The 19,749-nt window shown below is 35.3% G+C and overlaps 1 protein-coding gene across 2 annotated transcripts in view; it reads left to right on the top strand.

Annotated features, from left to right (window-relative positions):
• TINAG (tubulointerstitial nephritis antigen) overlaps window positions 1-19,416 on the top strand; it is an 88,142-nt gene extending 68,726 nt beyond the window's left edge. For both annotated transcript variants that reach the window (XM_014863836.3, XM_044776885.2), the window contains exons 10-11: window positions 89-134; window positions 16,494-19,416. In XM_014863836.3, the coding sequence (XP_014719322.3) occupies window positions 89-134; window positions 16,494-16,628 (181 nt within the window). In that variant the 3' untranslated portion in view covers window positions 16,629-19,416. The remainder of the gene's footprint in view (window positions 1-88; window positions 135-16,493) is intronic.
• Window positions 19,417-19,749: the final 333 nt, after the last annotated feature.

Here is a 19,749-nt window from a genome sequence, read left to right as displayed (position 1 = left end):
ATCAAGAGGCAAATCAAACATTTTTAACCATCCCAATATTTATTATTATTATTATTATTATTATTATTATTATTATTATTATTTGTAGGTGGGGCACACTGAGAGGAGCCCAGGGGCAGAAAGAAAAATTTTGGGTATGTAGCTCTTTCCACATGAATTTCTCCTCTGAAGTGAATATTTTAGAATCTCCTCTGTCTCTGCTCCCCGCTTTGTGTTACTTACTCACGTCCTAAGTCACTGAAATGTTGATTGTAATATCGACATTTTCTCCAACACAAAACTCATTATAATCGTTTGTATTAGAGTAACAGTTTTCCTCAACTTCTCTTGTTTTAAATCGCAAAAGAAGAGTCAGTATTTTTCTTGAAAATGAGACTCAACAGGAAAACTTCTTGTTCTGTTGTCATTGATATTAAACTTAAAATAATGGTTAGTCTTCTTGTATATGTCAATCAACTCTGTGTTCTTGCATCTTTTTTGCTATGGGTAATAATGCTAGTATCAATTCATATACCTACACGTGTTACATACGTGTACATGTATATACAAGCACGTTTCCTAGGGGTTAAGTGTTTTTTCTTTGTGTGTGTGTGTTTTTCCAGTTACAACATATACATGTTTCTTTACAAAGAAAGAACCACTGTCTAGTCTAAAAAAATAATAGAAAGGAGAAAGAACCAATGTCTAGTCTAAAAAAAATAGAAAGTTAGATGTAATAAACAGTTTGAAAAAGATTGGAACACATTACGTCAAATATTCAGTTGATTAAACTTTGATGAATTATTCCAAGCCCTTACCTTATACATCCTTCTTCTTTTTAAGAAGCAGAATAAAGTCCAGGTGATGACATTCATCATGGAATTTGAATGTGAGTGTACTCAGTAGAGAACATATTATAACTTTGAAAACACTAAATACTAGGACTTGTGCTCACCAAAGTGACTCTTGGTTAATTAGATTTCTCCAGAAGACACTCACAAAAAACAATCACCAAAATATGTGGTTCCATATTTTTTATTTTATTGATATATTTATCTTGATATATAGAAGTATTATGCTTTTAAGTAGCATGATGCTTCTTTGCATTTAAACTAAGCTTTCTTAAGTACCATTTTCCTCTTTAAAATAAAGCTTGAAGTAGCTAATAATTAACATTAATATTCAATAATTAAAATTCATAAAATGTGAAGGGGATACGTTATTGAATACCTACAATTAAGTTTCTGCATGGGACTTCCATTAAATGAATTTGAACAGTTTGATCTCATAATAAAAAATATTTAGAGTTTATAAAAACAAGTTATAAACACAAGTTCTTTGATGAATGTATTTAACTTACAAGTTTTTAGCATATAGCACTCAATAATTATTTGTTGAGTGAATATGAATATGAGTGTCAGTGCAAAGGAGAACTTTCTGTGATCCCCTCACTCTCAACCTTATCATTTCCATCCTAGAGCCCCATGGGTTGGACATGCATAGACAGACACACACTCACACTCATATATTCAACACATCCAAACACACTGTCTTTTTAAACTACTCTTGTTGTAGTAACCATCAATTCTGAACTTACTGCATCAAAAATTTTCAAAGAAATCTATTTCATGGGCACAGGGGCAGGATTTCTTTCTGCTGTGACTCTTTTCCATAAATTGTTTAATGTAAGTGGTAAGTATACAAGAATCAGACTGAAAATTCATCTTATTTTATTAAATTGCACATTTCCGTTGACTTTTTCCTCCCTTAAACTGTGAAGGAAGTATCATCTTGGTCCAGGATCATATCTGCCTTATTTACCAATGTATCAAAAGGGCAAAGCAGAGCCACTGGTACATAGTGGGAATATAAGCAACATTCATTGAATGAGTGAATGAATAGCATTAATCTATGCACTTAGGAAAAATTAGTCAAGTCACTGAAATGGTTTTCATTTTGTATAAAACTTAATGTTAGTTCAATTAAAATATGAAATCTTTATGTATTATTGTAGTGTTTTGTCAGGAATTGTGAAGGGTCTGAGATGTTATTCCACTTGCATTAAGGCACCTGGGTCAGAAGGAAAGAGTTTTTAATTGATATTCACAACCAGATCAACAGCCAGATATCACAGCATTGGTCCCCCACACTTTAGTCTTGCAGGCGAAGTGATAAAGTGCCAATGGATTTTTTTCTATACAGGAAGCAGTTTACACCCCTTAAAAAAGAGGCAGAGAACAATGGATTTCTCCATTTACATACAAGAGAAAGACGGGCAACCTCCTCCTTTCCTAGAAGGAGAGAAAAAACTTTAATTCCATTAAGGTGAGATGGAAAGGGTCCTGTGTTCTCAACCTAACCCTTAGGACTGTAAATATGTCTTTCTAAGGGCCAGGTAAACACCAGAAAATGTCTCCAAATGCTAGGCTTCATCCCTTTTGACCTGTACATACGGAGGGAGATAGTCTTCAGTACTCCTGGCACCCTGGGGCTTAATTTAGGACCTTGTCTGGTCTCTAACTCTCTGGCTCTCATGGAGAGGTAAGAGAAGTTTTATTACCCTTTGGGATCAGATCAATTAACTAGACAAGTGGCTACAGATCTACTTCACATGGTATGTGAAGAAAAAATATTTCTGGGAGAAGCGAAAGCAAATATCCCCTATCTTTAAGTCATAAACACTTTTTGTGTGACAGGGGACTAGGATTTTTTGCAAGAGCACTGAGAAGTTCAGGGAAGTTTTGTTTCCCCACAATAACGTGTTTCAAAATATGTGTTTCAAATATGTGTTTCAAAATATTTACAAATAGGCCCACAATATAGTAAATTATAATAAAAAATAAATGAATAACTTTCAATACTAAGTAAAGTGTAATCGATAGCAGTAAGCCATAAATTCCACTAAATAAGTAGAAAATAATAACAGCATTATTTTCCAAAACTTATATTTTTAAAGAAATGACAGAGCTGAATCTGGAGAAGATTTTCTGTTCTGGGAGCATTTGGTGGGCCTCGGCACAATCTGAGGAGGGGATTTGCAATAGGCAGAGAGAGGCCTCTAGGAGAAGGAAAATCCAGCAGGGCTGGAATCCAGAGGAACCCCAAACACAGCCACTTCTTCCATGGACTATTTACTGAGTGCTGGGGTAGTGTGAGTAGCTAAGGAAGGGGACGGGAGGGCAGAGGGAAATCCTCCGTATCACTGCAGACCCTGTGGAAGGACTCCCCTGGAAGACAGCCTGAAACAAACAGGGGATGGGTGTTGCTCTCGAAATATTTGGAACCAGGTGTGGACTGAGTTTAACAAGAACTTCCCTCCAACCCTGACCCAACTCAGTTCCTGACTAAATTGAGGTCATTAGTCCCTCACCATTTCTCTCTAGAAGAAAGGACCAACTTTTGAAAAATAACCACAATGTCAGTCTTTGTAATTATTGTGAGAAAATATCTAGCATACAATTAAAAATTATAAGATATGTGAAGCAGAAAAATGTGACCAAGAAACAAGGGAAAAAACTATCAATAGAAGCAATAGATGATACTTTAGATGCAAGCTTTAAAATAACCATTGTATAAAACATCAGAAATTATACGGATGAAAAGATGGAGAATTTCAGCAAAGGATTTCAATATGTTAAACAAAAATGAATTCTTGAATTTGTGAATGCAATGTCTGAAATTAAGCATTCACTGTATGGGTTAAAGAACGGATGGAATTAGTGATCTTAAAATTCCATAAAATATATAAATATATCCAAGTTGCAGTTCACAGAGGAAAATATAGTGAAAAAACAAAAACAAATCCAGAACAATGTGAAATGACAGGTAAGACACAACTAAATGCTTAACATACTTGTAATTGTATTCTCAGAAGGAAAAGAGAGAGAGAGAATGAGGCAGAATCAATATCTGAAGACAGGACGGCCAAAAGTTTTCCAAAACTGAAAAACATCAACCCAAAGAATCAGGAAGATCAATAAACTCCTAGTAGGAGAAATAAAAAGCCCCAACATATCCAGGCATTTCATAATCAAACAGTTGAAAATAAAAAACAATGAGTAAAATTTAAAAACAGGCAGAGTTTAAAAAGGATACGTTACCCTCTGAAAAGTGGCCTTAAGTGTGATGGCTGGCTGGAGAAGGAATAGTCTCTTCAATAAAAGGTGCTGGGAAAACTGGAGGGTCATATGGAAAAGAGTGAAATTGGACCCCTATCTCACACCTCTCGCAAAAATTAACTCAAAATGGATTAAAGACTTAAATGTAAGATCTGAAACAGTACAGCCGCTGGAAGAAGAGAGATTAAAACTCTCCTTGACATTGGTCTTTGCAATGATTTTTTGGACACGACACCAAAAGCACAAGCAACAAAAGCAAAAATAAACAAGGGGGACTATATCAAACTAAAAAGCCTCTCCATAGCAAAAGAAACAATTAACAAAAAGAAAGCAAACTACAGAGTGGAGAAAATATTTGTAAACCATCTACCTGATAAAGGGTTAATATTCCAAATATATAGGGAACTCATACAACCAAATAGCAAGAATTGCCCAATTAAAAACTGGGCAAAAGATCTGAACAGATGTTTTTCCAAAGAAGACATAAAAATGGCCAACAGGTACTTGAAAAGATGCTCAACATCACCAACCATCAGGGAAATGCAAATTGAAACCACTCTGAGAGGTTGTCTCACATCCGTTAGGATGGCTATCACCAAAAAGACAGGAGACACCAGGTGCTGACAAAGATGCAGAGAAAAGAGAACCCTGTGCACTGTTGATGGGAATGTAAATCGGTACAGCTACTATGGAAAACAGTATAGAGGCTCCTTAAAAAATTATAAATAGAGCTACCATATGATCTAACAATTCCACTTCTGGGCATATATCTTAAGAAAACAAAATCATTATTTCAAAGAGATATCTGCATTCCCATATTCATTGCAGCATTATTCATAACAGTCAAACATGCAAACAACTTGAGTCTTTTGACAGATGAATGAATAAAGAAAATGTGAGATATATATAATATAATATAATATATATATATATAATGGAGTATTATTCACCCATAAAAAAGAAGAAAATCCTGCCATTTTAGAACAATATAGATGAACCTTGACGGCATTTTGCTAAGTGAAATGTCAGACAAATACTGTAGGGTCTCGCTTATATGTGGAATCTAAAAAAGCTGAACTCATAGAGTAATTGGTGGTTGCCAGAGGCTGGGGAGTGGGGAAAATGGGGAGATGTTGGTCAAAGGGTACAAACTTCTAGTTATAAAGTGAATAAGTTCTGGGGATTTAATGTAAACCATGGTGATTATACTTAAGAATACTGTATTATATAATTAAAAGTTGCTAAGAGAGTAGATCTTAAATGTTCTCTCCCCACCTACACACACAAATGATAACTATATGAGGTGATGGATGTGTTAACAACCTTATTTTGGCAATCATTTTGCAACATATACGTATATAAAATCATCACTTTGTACACATTGAACTTATGCCATGTATATGTCAATTATATTTCAGTAAACTTGGAAAAAAAACTGATCTCTGACTTCAACAGAAAAAATAAGAAACAGAAATCAGAAGACAGCAAAATGACATTGTTAAAGTGCTGAATAAAATAATTAATAATAATAATTATGACGATGATATACATGTCAACCTAGAATTTTATATCTGGTGACAATTTTTTCAAAGAAAGCAAAACAGAGACATTTTCATTCAAACAAAAGCTACAAAAACACAGCTTCAAAAAATGTTAAACAAAAATTACAGAAAAAAGGAGAAATATACAAATTGATAATTGTGTTGTATATTTTAATATATCTCACTTAGTATTTCATAGAAAATGCCTCTAAAATGTAAGTAAAAAATATAGAAGATTTAAAAAAACCTATTGGCTGCTTTATATAATTGAAATTCATAGAATACTACTCACAAATATTAACAGATATACATTCTTTATAACCTATATGGAATATTTGCCAAAAGTAACTATATGCTGGGCTATAAGGCACATGAAAAGATGCTCATCATCAGTGATCATCAGGGAAATGCAGATCAAAACTACACTAAGATATCACCTTACACCTGTTAGAATGGCGAAAATAACCAAAACAAAAAGTAACAAATGTTGGAGAGGTTGTGGAGAAAAAGCAACCCTCACACGCTGCTGGTGGGAATGCAAACTGTTGCAGCCACTATGGAAAACAGTATGAAGATTTCTCAAAAAATTAAAAATAGAAATACCATATGACCCAGCCATCCCACTACTGGGTATCTATCCAAAGAGCTTGAAATCAGCAATTCCAAAAGCCCCATGCACCCCTATGTTCATCGCAGCATTATTTACAATAGCCAAGATGTGGAAGCAACCTAAGTGCCCATAAACAGATGATTGGATAAAGAAGATGTGGTATTTATATACAATGGAATGCTATTCAGCCATAAAAAAGAATAAAATCATCCCATTCACAACAACATGGATGGACCTTCAGGGAATTATGTTAAGTGAAATAAGCCAGATAGAAAAAGACAATCTCTGTATGACTCCACTCGTACGTGGATGTTAAACATGTAGACAAAGAGAACAGATTAGTGGTTACCAGGGGAAAGTGGGGGTGGAGGGTGGGCACAAAGGGTGAAGGGGTGCACCTACAACACGACTGACAAACAATAATGTACAAATGAATTTTCACAAGGTTGTAAACCATCATAATCTCAATAAAAAGTTAAAAAAAAAAAACTCTCACAAAGAAACAATAGGCTCAAATGGCTTCACTGCTGAATTTTTCCAAACGCTTCAGGAACTAATAAAACCAATTTTACATCAAACCCTTTTAGTGAATAAAGAAATAAGAAACAGTTCCCAACTCATTTTATGAACCAGCATAACATCAATACCAAAACTTGACAAGGGCTATATGTGAAAGGAAAATTACAAGCCAATATCTCTCATGAACAGAAAGTTCTAAACAAGATTTAACAATCAAGAAATATATTAAAAGGATAATAGATTATAATCCAGTGACGGTTATCCCAAGAATGCCAAGTTGGTTTTAAATATTAAAATCAATCAATATAGTTCATCATTATCAGAGTGAAAGAGGACACGATTATCTTAATTGATGCAGAAAATGCCATGATAAAATTCAGCACCTGTATTAATTTTCAACTGTTGCTCAACAAATTAACAGCCTAAAACAGCATGCATTTATTATCTCAGAGTTAGGAGTGGGTTAGGAGTCCAGTCCTCTCGGCTGGGTCCTCTCTCTGCTCAGGTCTCCCATGGATACAATCAAAATGTTGTGTGGGCTGTGTTCCTTTCTGAAGCTCAAGGTCCTCTTCTAAGGTCACATGGTTGTTGTCAGAATTAAGCGCTTGTGGTTGGACCAAGTCGCCATTTTCTTGCTGGCTGTTAGCTGCGGGCCACTCTCTGGTCCTAGAGGCTGCTTGCAGCTCCTTGTCACGTGTCCCATGGCGGGCGCTCTCACAGATCCTCTCACAACACAGCAGCTTAGAGCTTGAAGACCATTAGGAAAGAGAGTTTCTGACCTGTAGACCCTCTTTTCAAGGGCTCACCTGCTTAGGTTAGGCAGAATAATCTCCCTTTTGATTAACTCACTGTCAATTGATTGGGGATTTGAATCATATCTTCACAATTCCTTCGACTTTGTCATATAAAACAACCTGTTCTCAAAAGTGACATCCTGTTTTATCCCCAGGTCCTGTCCACATTCAAGTGGAAGGGATTATACAGGGCAAGTACACCACGGGGCAGGAAGCTTAGTGGCCTTTCTAGAATTCTGTAGACCACAGAACTCATTTATGATTACAAATCTTAGCAAATTAGGAATAGATTTACCTTCCTTCATCTTATAAAGTCAGTCTTCAAAAACCCTACAGCTAACATCATATTTAGTGATAAAATACTGAACACTTTTCTCTTATCATTGAAAAATAAAGCATTCATTATCATCACCTTCATGAACATTTTACTGAGGTTCCACTTAGTGCAGTAAAACAAGAAAAAGAAATAAAGGGGAAGTGTGGAACGAAATACAACCGACATTATTTGCACATGACATGATTATGTATATAGAAAATCCAAAAAAAATCTAGAAACTGGTAGAAATAGTAAGCATATTTAGCAAGTTTCTGGATATTAAGCTAATATAAAAAATTAATTATATTTCTATATGGTAGCAAGAAACAATTGGAAATTAAAAATAAACATGATCTAAAACAACATAATTTAAAAACCTAGGAAATATTTCAGTGAAAGCTTTGCAAGATTTTTAGGGTTGAGATAAATTAAAGACCTAGGTCAAAGGAGAGATACACCATGTTCATGATTTGGAAGACTCCATATTAACATTCCCAAATTGATTTATAAATTCAATAAAATCCTAATCTAAATCCTAGTAGAGATTTTATTTGTGGAGGGGGATTATGTTGAAAAAGTGATTCTAAATTTTATATGGAAATGCAAAGACCTAGAGTACACAAGATAACCTTGGAGAATAAGAACAAAGTTGGAAGAATTACACTACCAGACTTCAAGACCTTATCTAAAGCTACAGTTATTAAGATAGCACTTATTAACATAAGAATAGAGAAATATTCTGATGTCACAAAAAATAAATAATCCAGATTTAAAGCACACAATACACTTGTTTTACAACAAAGACTCCACTGCATTTCAATTGAGGAAGAAGAGTCTTTTTAGTAATTAATACTAGAATAGGGGTTAGAAATTTTTTTTTTATAAAGGGTGAAATAGTAAATATTTTAGATTTTGAAGGTCACGTACAGTTTCTATCACATATATATTTTTTCTTTTTTGGTGAGGAAGATTTGCCCTCAGCTAACATTTGTGCCAGTCTTCCTCTATTTTGTATGTGGGATGCCTCCACAACATGGCTGATGAGTGGAGCAGCTCTGTGCCTGGGATCTGAACCCATGAACCCTGGGCTGCTGAAGCAGAGTGCGTGGAACTTTAACCACTAGGCTGCCAGGCTGGCCCCTCTGTCACATATTTTACTTAAAATTTTGTTCCCAACCCTTTAAAAACATAAACCAAATACCAAAACATTCCTAGCTCATTCAGCTGAACCCAAACAGGCTGCTGGCCAGATTAGGTCCATGAGCCGTAGTTTGCCAATGCCTATGCTGCAGCAATTTTATAGCCATATGAAAACAGATTGAACCTTGGCCCCTACCTCAAAATTACATGCAAACATAATTTGAGATGGAGCATAGACTTCAATGTGATTGCAAAATAATAGTCTCTAGAAGAAAACATAGGCAACATATTAATGATGTAGATTAGGCAAAACTTTATTGTACTGGACACAAAATGAATAAACTTTATAAGAAAAAAATTATCAGACTATATTAAAATAAGAACTACCAGTCATCAAAAGATAACCTTATCAGATAGAAAAGATAAACAACAGACAGAGAGAAGATTATCTATCATCTATCTATCTATCTATCTATCTATCTATCTATCTATCTATTTGGAAAGATACCTGGCAAGGATTCATATGAAGAATATATAGAATTTGTTCAAATATATATGAAGAAAAAAATAGCTCAATAAAATATAGGACAAAATACTTGAATAGGCAATCACAAAAGGAAAATCCAAATGGCCAACAGACATATGGAAAGGCGGTCAACACGACTAGTTATCAGTCAAATGCAAATTAAAATAATGGTGAGATATCACAGCACATTTGCTAGATAGGCTAAAATTAAAACGATTGATCATATCAATGGGTGGGTGTGAGGATATGAAGTAACTAGAACTCACATGCTACTGATGAATGTAAATAATACTACTTATGTTCATCAAGTTTATCAACAGGAGAATAGATAAATAAATTGGGGCATAGTTATGCAATGAAAATGCACAGCAATAAAAGAGAATGACTTATATATGCTATAACGTGGATGAATTTCAGAGACGTTTTATTGAACTAAAGAAGCCAACCGAAGAATACATACTATGTTATTATCTTATTATAAAGATCAATTTCAGGAAAAATTGATGAGAGAAAGGAGAGTAGATGTTTATCTGGATATGTATACCTTCTGGAGTGCTATAAATGGTTTATATCTTGGTCTAACTGCAGGTTACATAGGTGTAAACCTTATAAATGTGTATAAATTCACCAAACTGTACACTTAAGATTAATGCACTTCACACTTGTGACTGTATCATATATCTCAAAACAAAAGATAAAGAGTTACGTCCTTGGGAAATTCCTCCCCTGAATTGCTGCCTATTCCCTTATAATTAAATGCTAAAAATTCACGCTTTTGGAAGAATCAAATAAAACTGATGAGGAGAAGAAATGACAGTAGGAAGAATAAGATTAATAAAAAAATACATGTCCTGAGGTGCCTTTTATTAGCACTACTTTATCAAGTACCACTCTTTATAACTATGCTGACTTTCTTGCAAATCTATGGTTAGCTCTCATTACTACATAAATTTGCATTTGCTTGTAAAATCATCACATACTTTTCTGATTTTTACCAAAGTTATAATGATAAAGTATTGGATAGTTATAATTTTCAACACATCCAAATGAGACTAGGTGCAGTGCTAAATACTATAGTTTCAAGAATTTAAAAATATTAATATTCCTAACAATTTATCCTAAATTATGACTAACATTATTTGACTTCTCAGTGTTTGGAAGTATACGTATTGGAACTGACTAGAAAATAGGGAAGTTGGAATTCAGTTTAATTTATTGTTGCTAAAACTCTCACACACTTTAATGCTATCTCATTTCCATTTAATTTAAAGTCCATTCCATCTTTGAAGTGGTAAATTGAATTAATAATTTTAGACACAGTTTTAAAAGTGCTCCTTTATGTTGCCAGGGCTGGTTAAGAAGGCAAAGAGTCAATATAAAAGAGGCAAATTATCACATCAAAAGCAAATTACAGGGAAGGGGAAGTGAAAGATGAGAGTTTTTGCATTCATTCAAAGTTAAGTTGTTATCAACATAAAATAGACTGTTATATATACAAGATGTTTGATTTAAGCTGCATGTAACCACAAAGCAAAAATCTACAGTAGATTCACGAAAGTTAAAGAAGAGGGAATGAAAGCATTTCACTACTGAAAATCACCAACTAACAAGGAAATACAGCAATAAACAAAGAAAGGAGCAGGAAGCTACAAAACAGCCAGGAAACAATTAATAAGTCTTTACCTATCAATAATTCCTTTAAATCTAAATGGACTTAATTCTTCAAACAAGTCATACAGTGGCTGAATGAATAAAAAAAAAGGCACAAATATATGCTGCCTACAAGACTCCCTTCAACTTTAAGGACACACACAGACTGAATGTGAAAGGATGGAAAACTGAATGGAAACCAAAAGAAAGCAGTGGTAGCTATATTTTTGTAAGACAAAATAGATTTTAAGAGAAAGGTTGTAATTGGAGACAAAGAAGGTCATGGTATAATGATAAAGGGGTCAATCCAACTAGAGGATATAACATCTGTAAATATTTATGCATCCAAAAAAGGAGCACCTAAATATATAAAGCAAATACTAACAGATTTGAAGGAAGAAACAGACAACAGTACAGTAAGAGTAGGGGACTTTAATACCACACTTTCAACAATGGAAATATATTCAAAAAATCAAAAAGGAAACATTGGACTTGAACTATACATCCGACTAAATGGACCTAACAGACACACCCAGAACATTCTACCTAACACCAGCAGAATACATTTTTCTCAAGTGTACATAGAACATTCTCCAGGATAGATCACATATTAAGCCATAAAACATGACCTGAAAAACATAAGAAGATTGAAATCTTACCAATTATCTTTTCTGGCCACAATGGTATGAAACTAATAACAGGAGGAAAACTGGAAAATTCATAGGCTCAGATGATAGAATTTTTTAGCACTAAATTACTTTTTAATTAAGATATGTACATTTTTTTTAGACATAATGCTATTGCACACAACATATTACAGTATAGTGTAAACATAACTTTTATATGCACTGGGAAACCAAAACATTTGTGACTCACTTTATTGCAATATTTTCTTTATTACGGTGGTCTGGAATCCAACTTGCGATATCTTCGAGGTATGCCTATAGATAGATTCCTAGAAACACACAACCTACTAAGACTAAATAATGAAGAAATAGAAAATCTGAACAGACCGATAATGAGTAAGGAGATAGAATCAGTAATCAAAAACCTCCCAATAAAGAAAAGCCCAGGACAAAATGGTTTCACTGGTGAATTCTACCAAACATTTAAAGAAATAATTCCAATCCTTCCGAAACTCTTCCAAAAAATTGAAGAGCAGGGAACAATCCCAAACTCATTTTATAAGCCCAGCATTACCCTGATACCAAAGCCAGATAGGAACACTGCAAGAAAAGAGAATATACTAATATCCCTGATGAACACAGATGCACAAATTCTCAACAAAATACTGGCAAACTGACATTGACAGTATATTAAAAGGATCCTTTTAATGTGATCCTCCCATCATGATCAAGTGGGATTTATCTCCGGGATGCGAGATTGGTTCAACATGCACAAATCCAGATATGTGATATACCACATTAGTAGAAGGAAAGGTACAATTGATCTGATCATCTCAATAGATGAAGAAAAAGCATTTGACAAAATTCAGCATCCTTTTATGATAAAAGTCCTCAATTAATTGGGTATAGAAGAAATATACCTTAACATAATAAATGCCATATATGACAAACCCACAGCAAACATCAGACTCAGTGGTGAAAGGCTGAAAGCTTTGCTGCTAAGATCAAGAATTCAACAAGGGTGCCCACTCTTACGTCTCCTATTCAGCATAGTCCTGAAGTCCCACCAGAGCAATCAGGCAAGAAAAAGAAATAAAAAGCATCCAGATTGAAAAGGAAGATGTAAAGCTATCTTTGTTGGCAGATGTTATGATCTTATATATAGAAAACCCTAAAGACACCACCGAAAACCTATTAGAACTAAGAAATGAATTCAGTCAAATTGCAAGATACAAAATCAATGTACAAAAATCAGTTGCATTTCTACACACTAACAGCAAAATATCTGAACAAGAAATAAAGAAAACAATCCCATTTACAATAGCATCCACAAAAATACTTAGGAAGAAATTTAACCAAGGAGGTGAAAAATCTGCATACTGAAAATTATAAGAAATTGATGAAAGAAATGGAAGAAGATGCAAATAAATGGAAGGATACTCTGTATTCATGGATTGGAAGAATTAATATTGTTAAAATGTCCATACTACACAAAGCCATCTATAGATTCAATGCAATCTCCATCAAAATTCCAATGACACTTTTCACAGAAATAGATAAAAAATCCTAAAACTTGTATTAAACCACAAAAGACCCTGACTAGTCAAAACAATCTTGAGAAAGAACAAAAACGCTGAAGGCATCACACTTCCTGATTTCAAACTTTATTATAAAGCTAGAGTACTCAAAATGGCATGATACTGGTGTAAAAGTAGATACATAGACAAAGGGAACAGAATGAGAATGCAGAAATAAACCCACTGATATATGATCAACTAATATTTGAGAAGCGAGCAAAGAAGACAAATGGGGAAAGGATAGTTTCTTCAATAAATGGTGTTGGAAAAACTGGATAACCACATGCAGAAGAATGAAATTGAACTTCTATTTTATACAACCCACAAAAATTAACTTGAAATGGATTAAAAACTTAAATGTAAGACCTGAAACCATAAGACTCCTAGAAAAAGACATGGGGAAAAGTCTTCTTGACATTGGTCTTGGCAAAGATTTTTTGGGTACGACACCAAAAGCATAAGCAACAAAAGGGAAAATCAACAAATGAGATTACAACAAATAAAAAGCTTCTGCACAGCAAAAGAAACAATCAGCAAAATAAAAAGGGAACCTATTGAATGGGAGAAAATATTTGCAAACCATATATCTGATAAAGGGTTAATATCCAAAATATATAAGGAACTCATACAACTCAATAGCAGAAAAACAAATAATCCAATTAAAAATGGGCAAAAAACTTGAACAGACATTTTCCTAAAGACGACATAAAAATGGTCAACAGGTACAAGAAAGGAGGCTCAACATCAGTAATCTTCAGGGAAATGCAAATCAAAACCACAATGAGATATCACTTCACACCTGTTAGAATGGCTACTATCAAAAAGATAAAAACCAACAAGTACTGGGGAGGCCATGGAGAAAAGGGAGCTCTTATGCACTGTTGGTAGGAATGTAAATTGGTGCAGCCACTATGGAAAACAATGTGGAGGTTCCTCAAAAAATTCAAAATAGAACAACCATATGATGATACAGCAACCCCACTTCTGGGTATATATCCAAAGGCAATAAAAAAATAATATTGAGGAGGTATCTACAATCCCATGTTCATTGCAGTATTATTCACAATAGCCAAGACATGGAAACAACCTAAATGTTAATCAATGGATAAATGGGTCAAGAAAAAAATATACACAATGGAGTATTATTCAGCCACGAAAAAGAAGGAAATCCTGCCTTTTGTGACAATATGCATAGACCTTGAGGGCATTATGGTAAGTGAAATAAGTCAGACAGACAAAAACACAATACTATGTGTTCTCACTTATATGTGGAATCTAAAAAAAACAAACTCAGAGAATAGAATGGTGGTTGTCAGGGGCTGGGTGGTCGGGAAGTGGGGAGGTATTAGTCAAAATGTACAAACTCCCAGGTATGAGATAAATAAGATCTGGGGATCTAATCTACAGCATGGTGACCGTAATTATCAATACTATATGATATACTTGAGAGTTTTTAAGAGAGTAGATCTTAAATGTTATCACCACACACACACGAAATCATGATTATAGGAAGAGATGGAGGTGTTAATTAACAGTTTGTGGTAATCATTTTGCAACATATACATGTATCTAATCAGCACATTGTACACCTTAAACTTACATGTTTTATATGTCAATAATATCTCAATAAAGCTGGGAAAAAAGATGACAAAGAGATAAATCTTAAAGGAAGTGACAAGAATCAGTTCTTTCTGAAAGCTGATATTGTCATGACTATTCTGATGCAGAGCAAACCTGCCCTCTTAGATGGTAGAAACCAGTGAAAGCTCAACACAACACCACGTGCCTTGGGAACATCAGCGTAGGCCACATTCGAGAAAATTTTCCATCTTAAGCCTAGTGGAGGGTGAATGTGAGACAAGCATGGAAGCTGTGGTTATGAAGTCTCCAATTTACCAAATCCCCAAAATAATTTCAGTTGTTATCCTACTGGGCTTTTCTGTGGCATTTAGTTGTGGTTAGCCAACTTCCTGCTGAGTGTCCTTTTGGCTTTCATGACAGTCTCTATCGACTGCATTCCTGTGTTTGCTTCCTGTACACATTCACTCAAGCTCTAAGCCCAGGAAACATTCTAGACCTTTCCCAATTCTCTAACCATCCTCACATTTTAAAAATAAAAATAGGGAATTTCTAATTCTTATTAATTTTACTTTCTTGAATATTTCTCAAATTACTTTCTCAAAATGCTGCCTCTACTTCTCTCCCTGTTTTCCCTACCCTTGTTGTCATCTCCCATTGACGATTACAAATTTATTAATCAGTCTCCTTGCCTCTTGTGTCTACCCTCTTAAATCCATCCATCTCATTTCATACAGAATAATGTAATCAAAATATAAATTTGTCTAACTTGTTCTCCTGCTGGAAGCAACTCAACAACTTGCCATTATTTTTACCATATTTTTTCAGTATGGCTGTCCTTATCTCCAGTTCCTGCCTCATAACCTACCAGCCTGCTTCCATTTAACCATCTAATTATAACAATTTCATTGCTTCATTTCACTGCTTCCTGCTGCTTCGTGCTTTGGTGTTTATGCTTTTGCTCTTTACCTGAATCTCCTCTCCTCCTTTTTCATCTGGTAATTTTTTATGTTCAGGCTTTAATATGCATCTCATGTGGCACTTCCTCCAGGACAACTGCCCTGAGCCATTCAAATAAGCAAGATGCCCCTCCGCTGACTTCAATAGCACCCTGTGCATGTTTCTACCTTAGCACTAGCTTTATGGTGGTTGATCTTCATTACACCATAAGTCCGCTGAACACAGGATAATGTATCATTTATCTTTGTTCCTCCAGTGCCTAGCACTGGGCCAGTCACACAGTAGACACTCGATAACTGCAGCTTGTGTGTCATCTTCTGATGTTGCATTTAAACTCTGATGCATATGTCACTGTTGTACTTGGGGCACTCAGAGGTGTTACAACAATTCTGGCTATTGCCAACATGAATAGCCATGCATATTAATCTAACTGATGAATAATATAACTTTTATTCTTATTTAGAAAATAGCTACACATAAGGTCCCTGTGTTTTTACAGGCAGGATTAAAAAATATCCAAGTATGATACTCAGGAGTTTTATTTTTCATTTTTCTGCAGATCGCTGCCAATTCCTGGGGAAAGTCCTGGGGCGAGAATGGCTATTTCAGGATTCTTCGAGGAGTAAATGAGTCTGACATTGAAAAGTTGATTATCGCAGCTTGGGGCCAACTGACAAGTTCAGATGAACCGTAACATATCATTAAATTTCCACAAGGCCATGCATTTACATAACCTCTTAAATTGAAATTAAGCAATGTGAGGTTCTCTGTGACCGTGGAATTTGTCTCTTCACCTTGTTATTATAACATGCCTGTCTTCTTGTTACACTCTAGGCTCTATGCTTCTGCTTCCTTTGTACTACTGAGTATATAAAAATACTGATAGAGGATAGCAGAGTAGCTTAATGCCTTTAAAGTTCCCTGGTTGTGTTTATTTTTCTCTCATGACGGTGTCCTTTTGACTTTGATAGTTCACGGTGTGACAGCACTCGTCTTGAAAAGTTCACAGCATTCATTTATAGAAATGATGTGGTTTCTCTGACCAGTGAGAACTTCAGACAACAAAAAGCAACGGAAACACCAATTTACCATCCTTATGATTTTTTCAACCAAATAGTGCCTTCTTACTTCAGATCTTGTTTATGTTTTGGCAAATACAATGGAAATAGATTATTGTTTCCCTCCATAAGCTAACATTTTCTTTCTTTTTATTTGCCTAAACCTAACTCACAATCTGAATCCAAAAGGGAAAATAACTGCCCACAGGAAATAAGTGCTCTTTATGGTCCTGTGTAATGGCCTGTGATGTGGACAAGATGGTAAGTAATGGAAAAGCTTAGAGAGTAGCAATAGAAATACAGTCTTGACACATATTACACCCCTATTTTTGGAAGCCAGTACACATTGTGTAAAGTCTATTAAAATCAGTTGCAAAACTGTGTTTGGAAAGATAATATATTTACCCCCTAAAACAGCAACATGATGCCACAAGTCAGAAAGAATAAATACACTTTATCACAACCATTTCACAGTTCACTGCTTGAGATGCTAAAAAGTAAGCTAAATTGGCACTAATTTGCATCTAATTTTTATTTTCGTTCTCTGTAGTCAGAGAAACAAAAATAGCATCATCATAATGGTTGGGAAAGGATATAATCTTTTAATTCACTGGCATCTTAAATGGCAAACTAATAAATGGAGAAGCGAAGTTGATCAGTAAGTGAGAATGGCCAGTTATAATTACAATGGTCGGGTACCAATGGCCTTAATTTCTGGACACTCTGTCATCTTAATTTTCAGTGTGGGGCTTTTCTATGTTGTTGTGTCCAAAGGTGTCGTGATTTAGATAAGTCAGACGTGCTGAAAACGTGAGGAAGCCGAGCACAGAACAGTGAAGTGTTGCTGCAATTGTCGTTTCTCCATCTATCACTGCAGCTTTGTCGAAGAAGCATCCATTCATTTGGCTCTCGCCTAGAAAATATACATGAGGCTGTTTCACCTTATTGGGCTTGGCTGATGTTCCCTCAGAGAGTTGAGAAATAATTTGGTTTTATCTCAGTCTGGATTCCTCTAGAAGGAGCCTCTGAGATGAGGTTTTGAGTGCAAGTGGTCTGGGCAGAGAAGGGAACACTGAGAAGAAACTGGGGCATTGACACAGGGTAGTGAAGGCAGACTATATAAGTGCATTACCAAGCAAAGCACCCCACAGGCAACTAGTTCTTATCCCACTGGGGACTGTTACACATTCCTCAGATACGTCACCCAAGAAAGATGTTCGTTGGTTGTGGGCTGCTCCTGGGGGCCGTGAATTCCCTTGTTGTTCTGATCTGACGTAAGGGTGGGAAAAGCAGGTTCCAGAATCAAGAAAAAACCCACAGGCCAAGAAAAGTAGGTTTTCATGGTCAGGTGTTAGATTGATGTCCACTGAAACGGCACAATGAGGCTATGTGGGCAGGGTACCAACAGCGTCTCTGCTACAGGTGTTAAAACACTTCTAAAACATTCCTTAGATGTTCAACACCGAGGAAGTAATGAATAATAAGGCACTAAAATGCCAGATGACTAATGTTGCTTTTAAAAACATTGATGGGGTTAAGTTGATCCAACCTTGTCCTTGTTATTTAAATGGACAAAAATTGTTGGAATTAATTTTCACATTTTGATTTATGTGTCTAGATTGTAGGCCTGGATTCTGCTGTTTTAAAATTTCCTTCTTTTCTAATGACCCCAACTGATGAGGAAACTGATCACAAAGATTGAAGGAAAAAGAAAGAAAATACCACAATAGTCAGTCCCATTGGAAGGCACAAGACGTATTTGTCAAGCAATTATAGACCAGGAGCTAGAGGAGAGAGAGAAATTAACTGAGACAGAAGTATAGCAATGGGGTATGGAAAATATTATTCCTGAGGTTGGTTGAGTTAGTGTCTTCCTTTGAATGATGTTGCTTCTCATTTGCACAACTTTAAAGAGCATGTTTGGTTCTATTTATTATCCAAGGGCCCCTAGCCAACCTTCAAAAAAAAATAGTGATTGGCATATTCCTTTGCCACTCTAGGGACTGAGTAACTATTTGTAGAATTGATCTGATCGATGACTAGATGGTTTTCGCCCACACTGTGGCTTTTCTTGGCCTGCAGGTGTGCCCTACTCACCTCAGCTTGGACTGAGCAATGGGAAGGACCACACACTTGGTACACGTGTCTTTAGAGTTCCTGTTTCTGTCTGCATATATGGAGTCTTATTATTTCGAGTTAAGAATATACAGGAGAAAAATTCTCCATGAAGATCATGTAACTCAACCAGAACAATGTCTCTCAGATTGGATAAGACTGTGAGCACTAAGATTTGGTTTTCTTCCTGTTCAATCAAATGTATGTAGCATTTATGTGCTTTTTATGAGATCCAGTTTAAACTGGTTACTGTATATAGTTTTTCCCGGAAAAAGAGGAACTTGTCCCAATAAAGCACATTGAATTAAAGCTTGGTCATTTCACTCTGTTAAATAATGCTTCTTTCTTCAGGAGTCATTAGTAGGAAAGACCTTGAAGATAGATAGGACTCATGCTCTTTCCTGATTCACCATGTTTGAGTGTTATCTCATTCTATTCTAAACAATGAAAAGGCTTTCCCAGCTTTTTAAAATGCATATTCACAAATTTTCTTAAAAATGCATAAAATGGAATGAAGTTTGTTAGTTGATATTCAACCAGAAAAAAAAAAGGAACCTCTCTAAGCGTTTCCAACCAAAGGAATATTGTGAAAGAATTGGCTACATAGGTGATGGAGGGACACAGAAGACAAAAGAGGATGGT

The sequence above is a fragment of the Equus asinus genome, chromosome 8, assembly GCF_041296235.1.
Source record: "Equus asinus isolate D_3611 breed Donkey chromosome 8, EquAss-T2T_v2, whole genome shotgun sequence".
Taxonomy (NCBI): domain Eukaryota; kingdom Metazoa; phylum Chordata; class Mammalia; order Perissodactyla; family Equidae; genus Equus; species Equus asinus.
The sequence above is the reverse complement of the archived record's forward strand: the minus strand, read 5'-3'. Positions and strand labels throughout refer to the sequence as shown.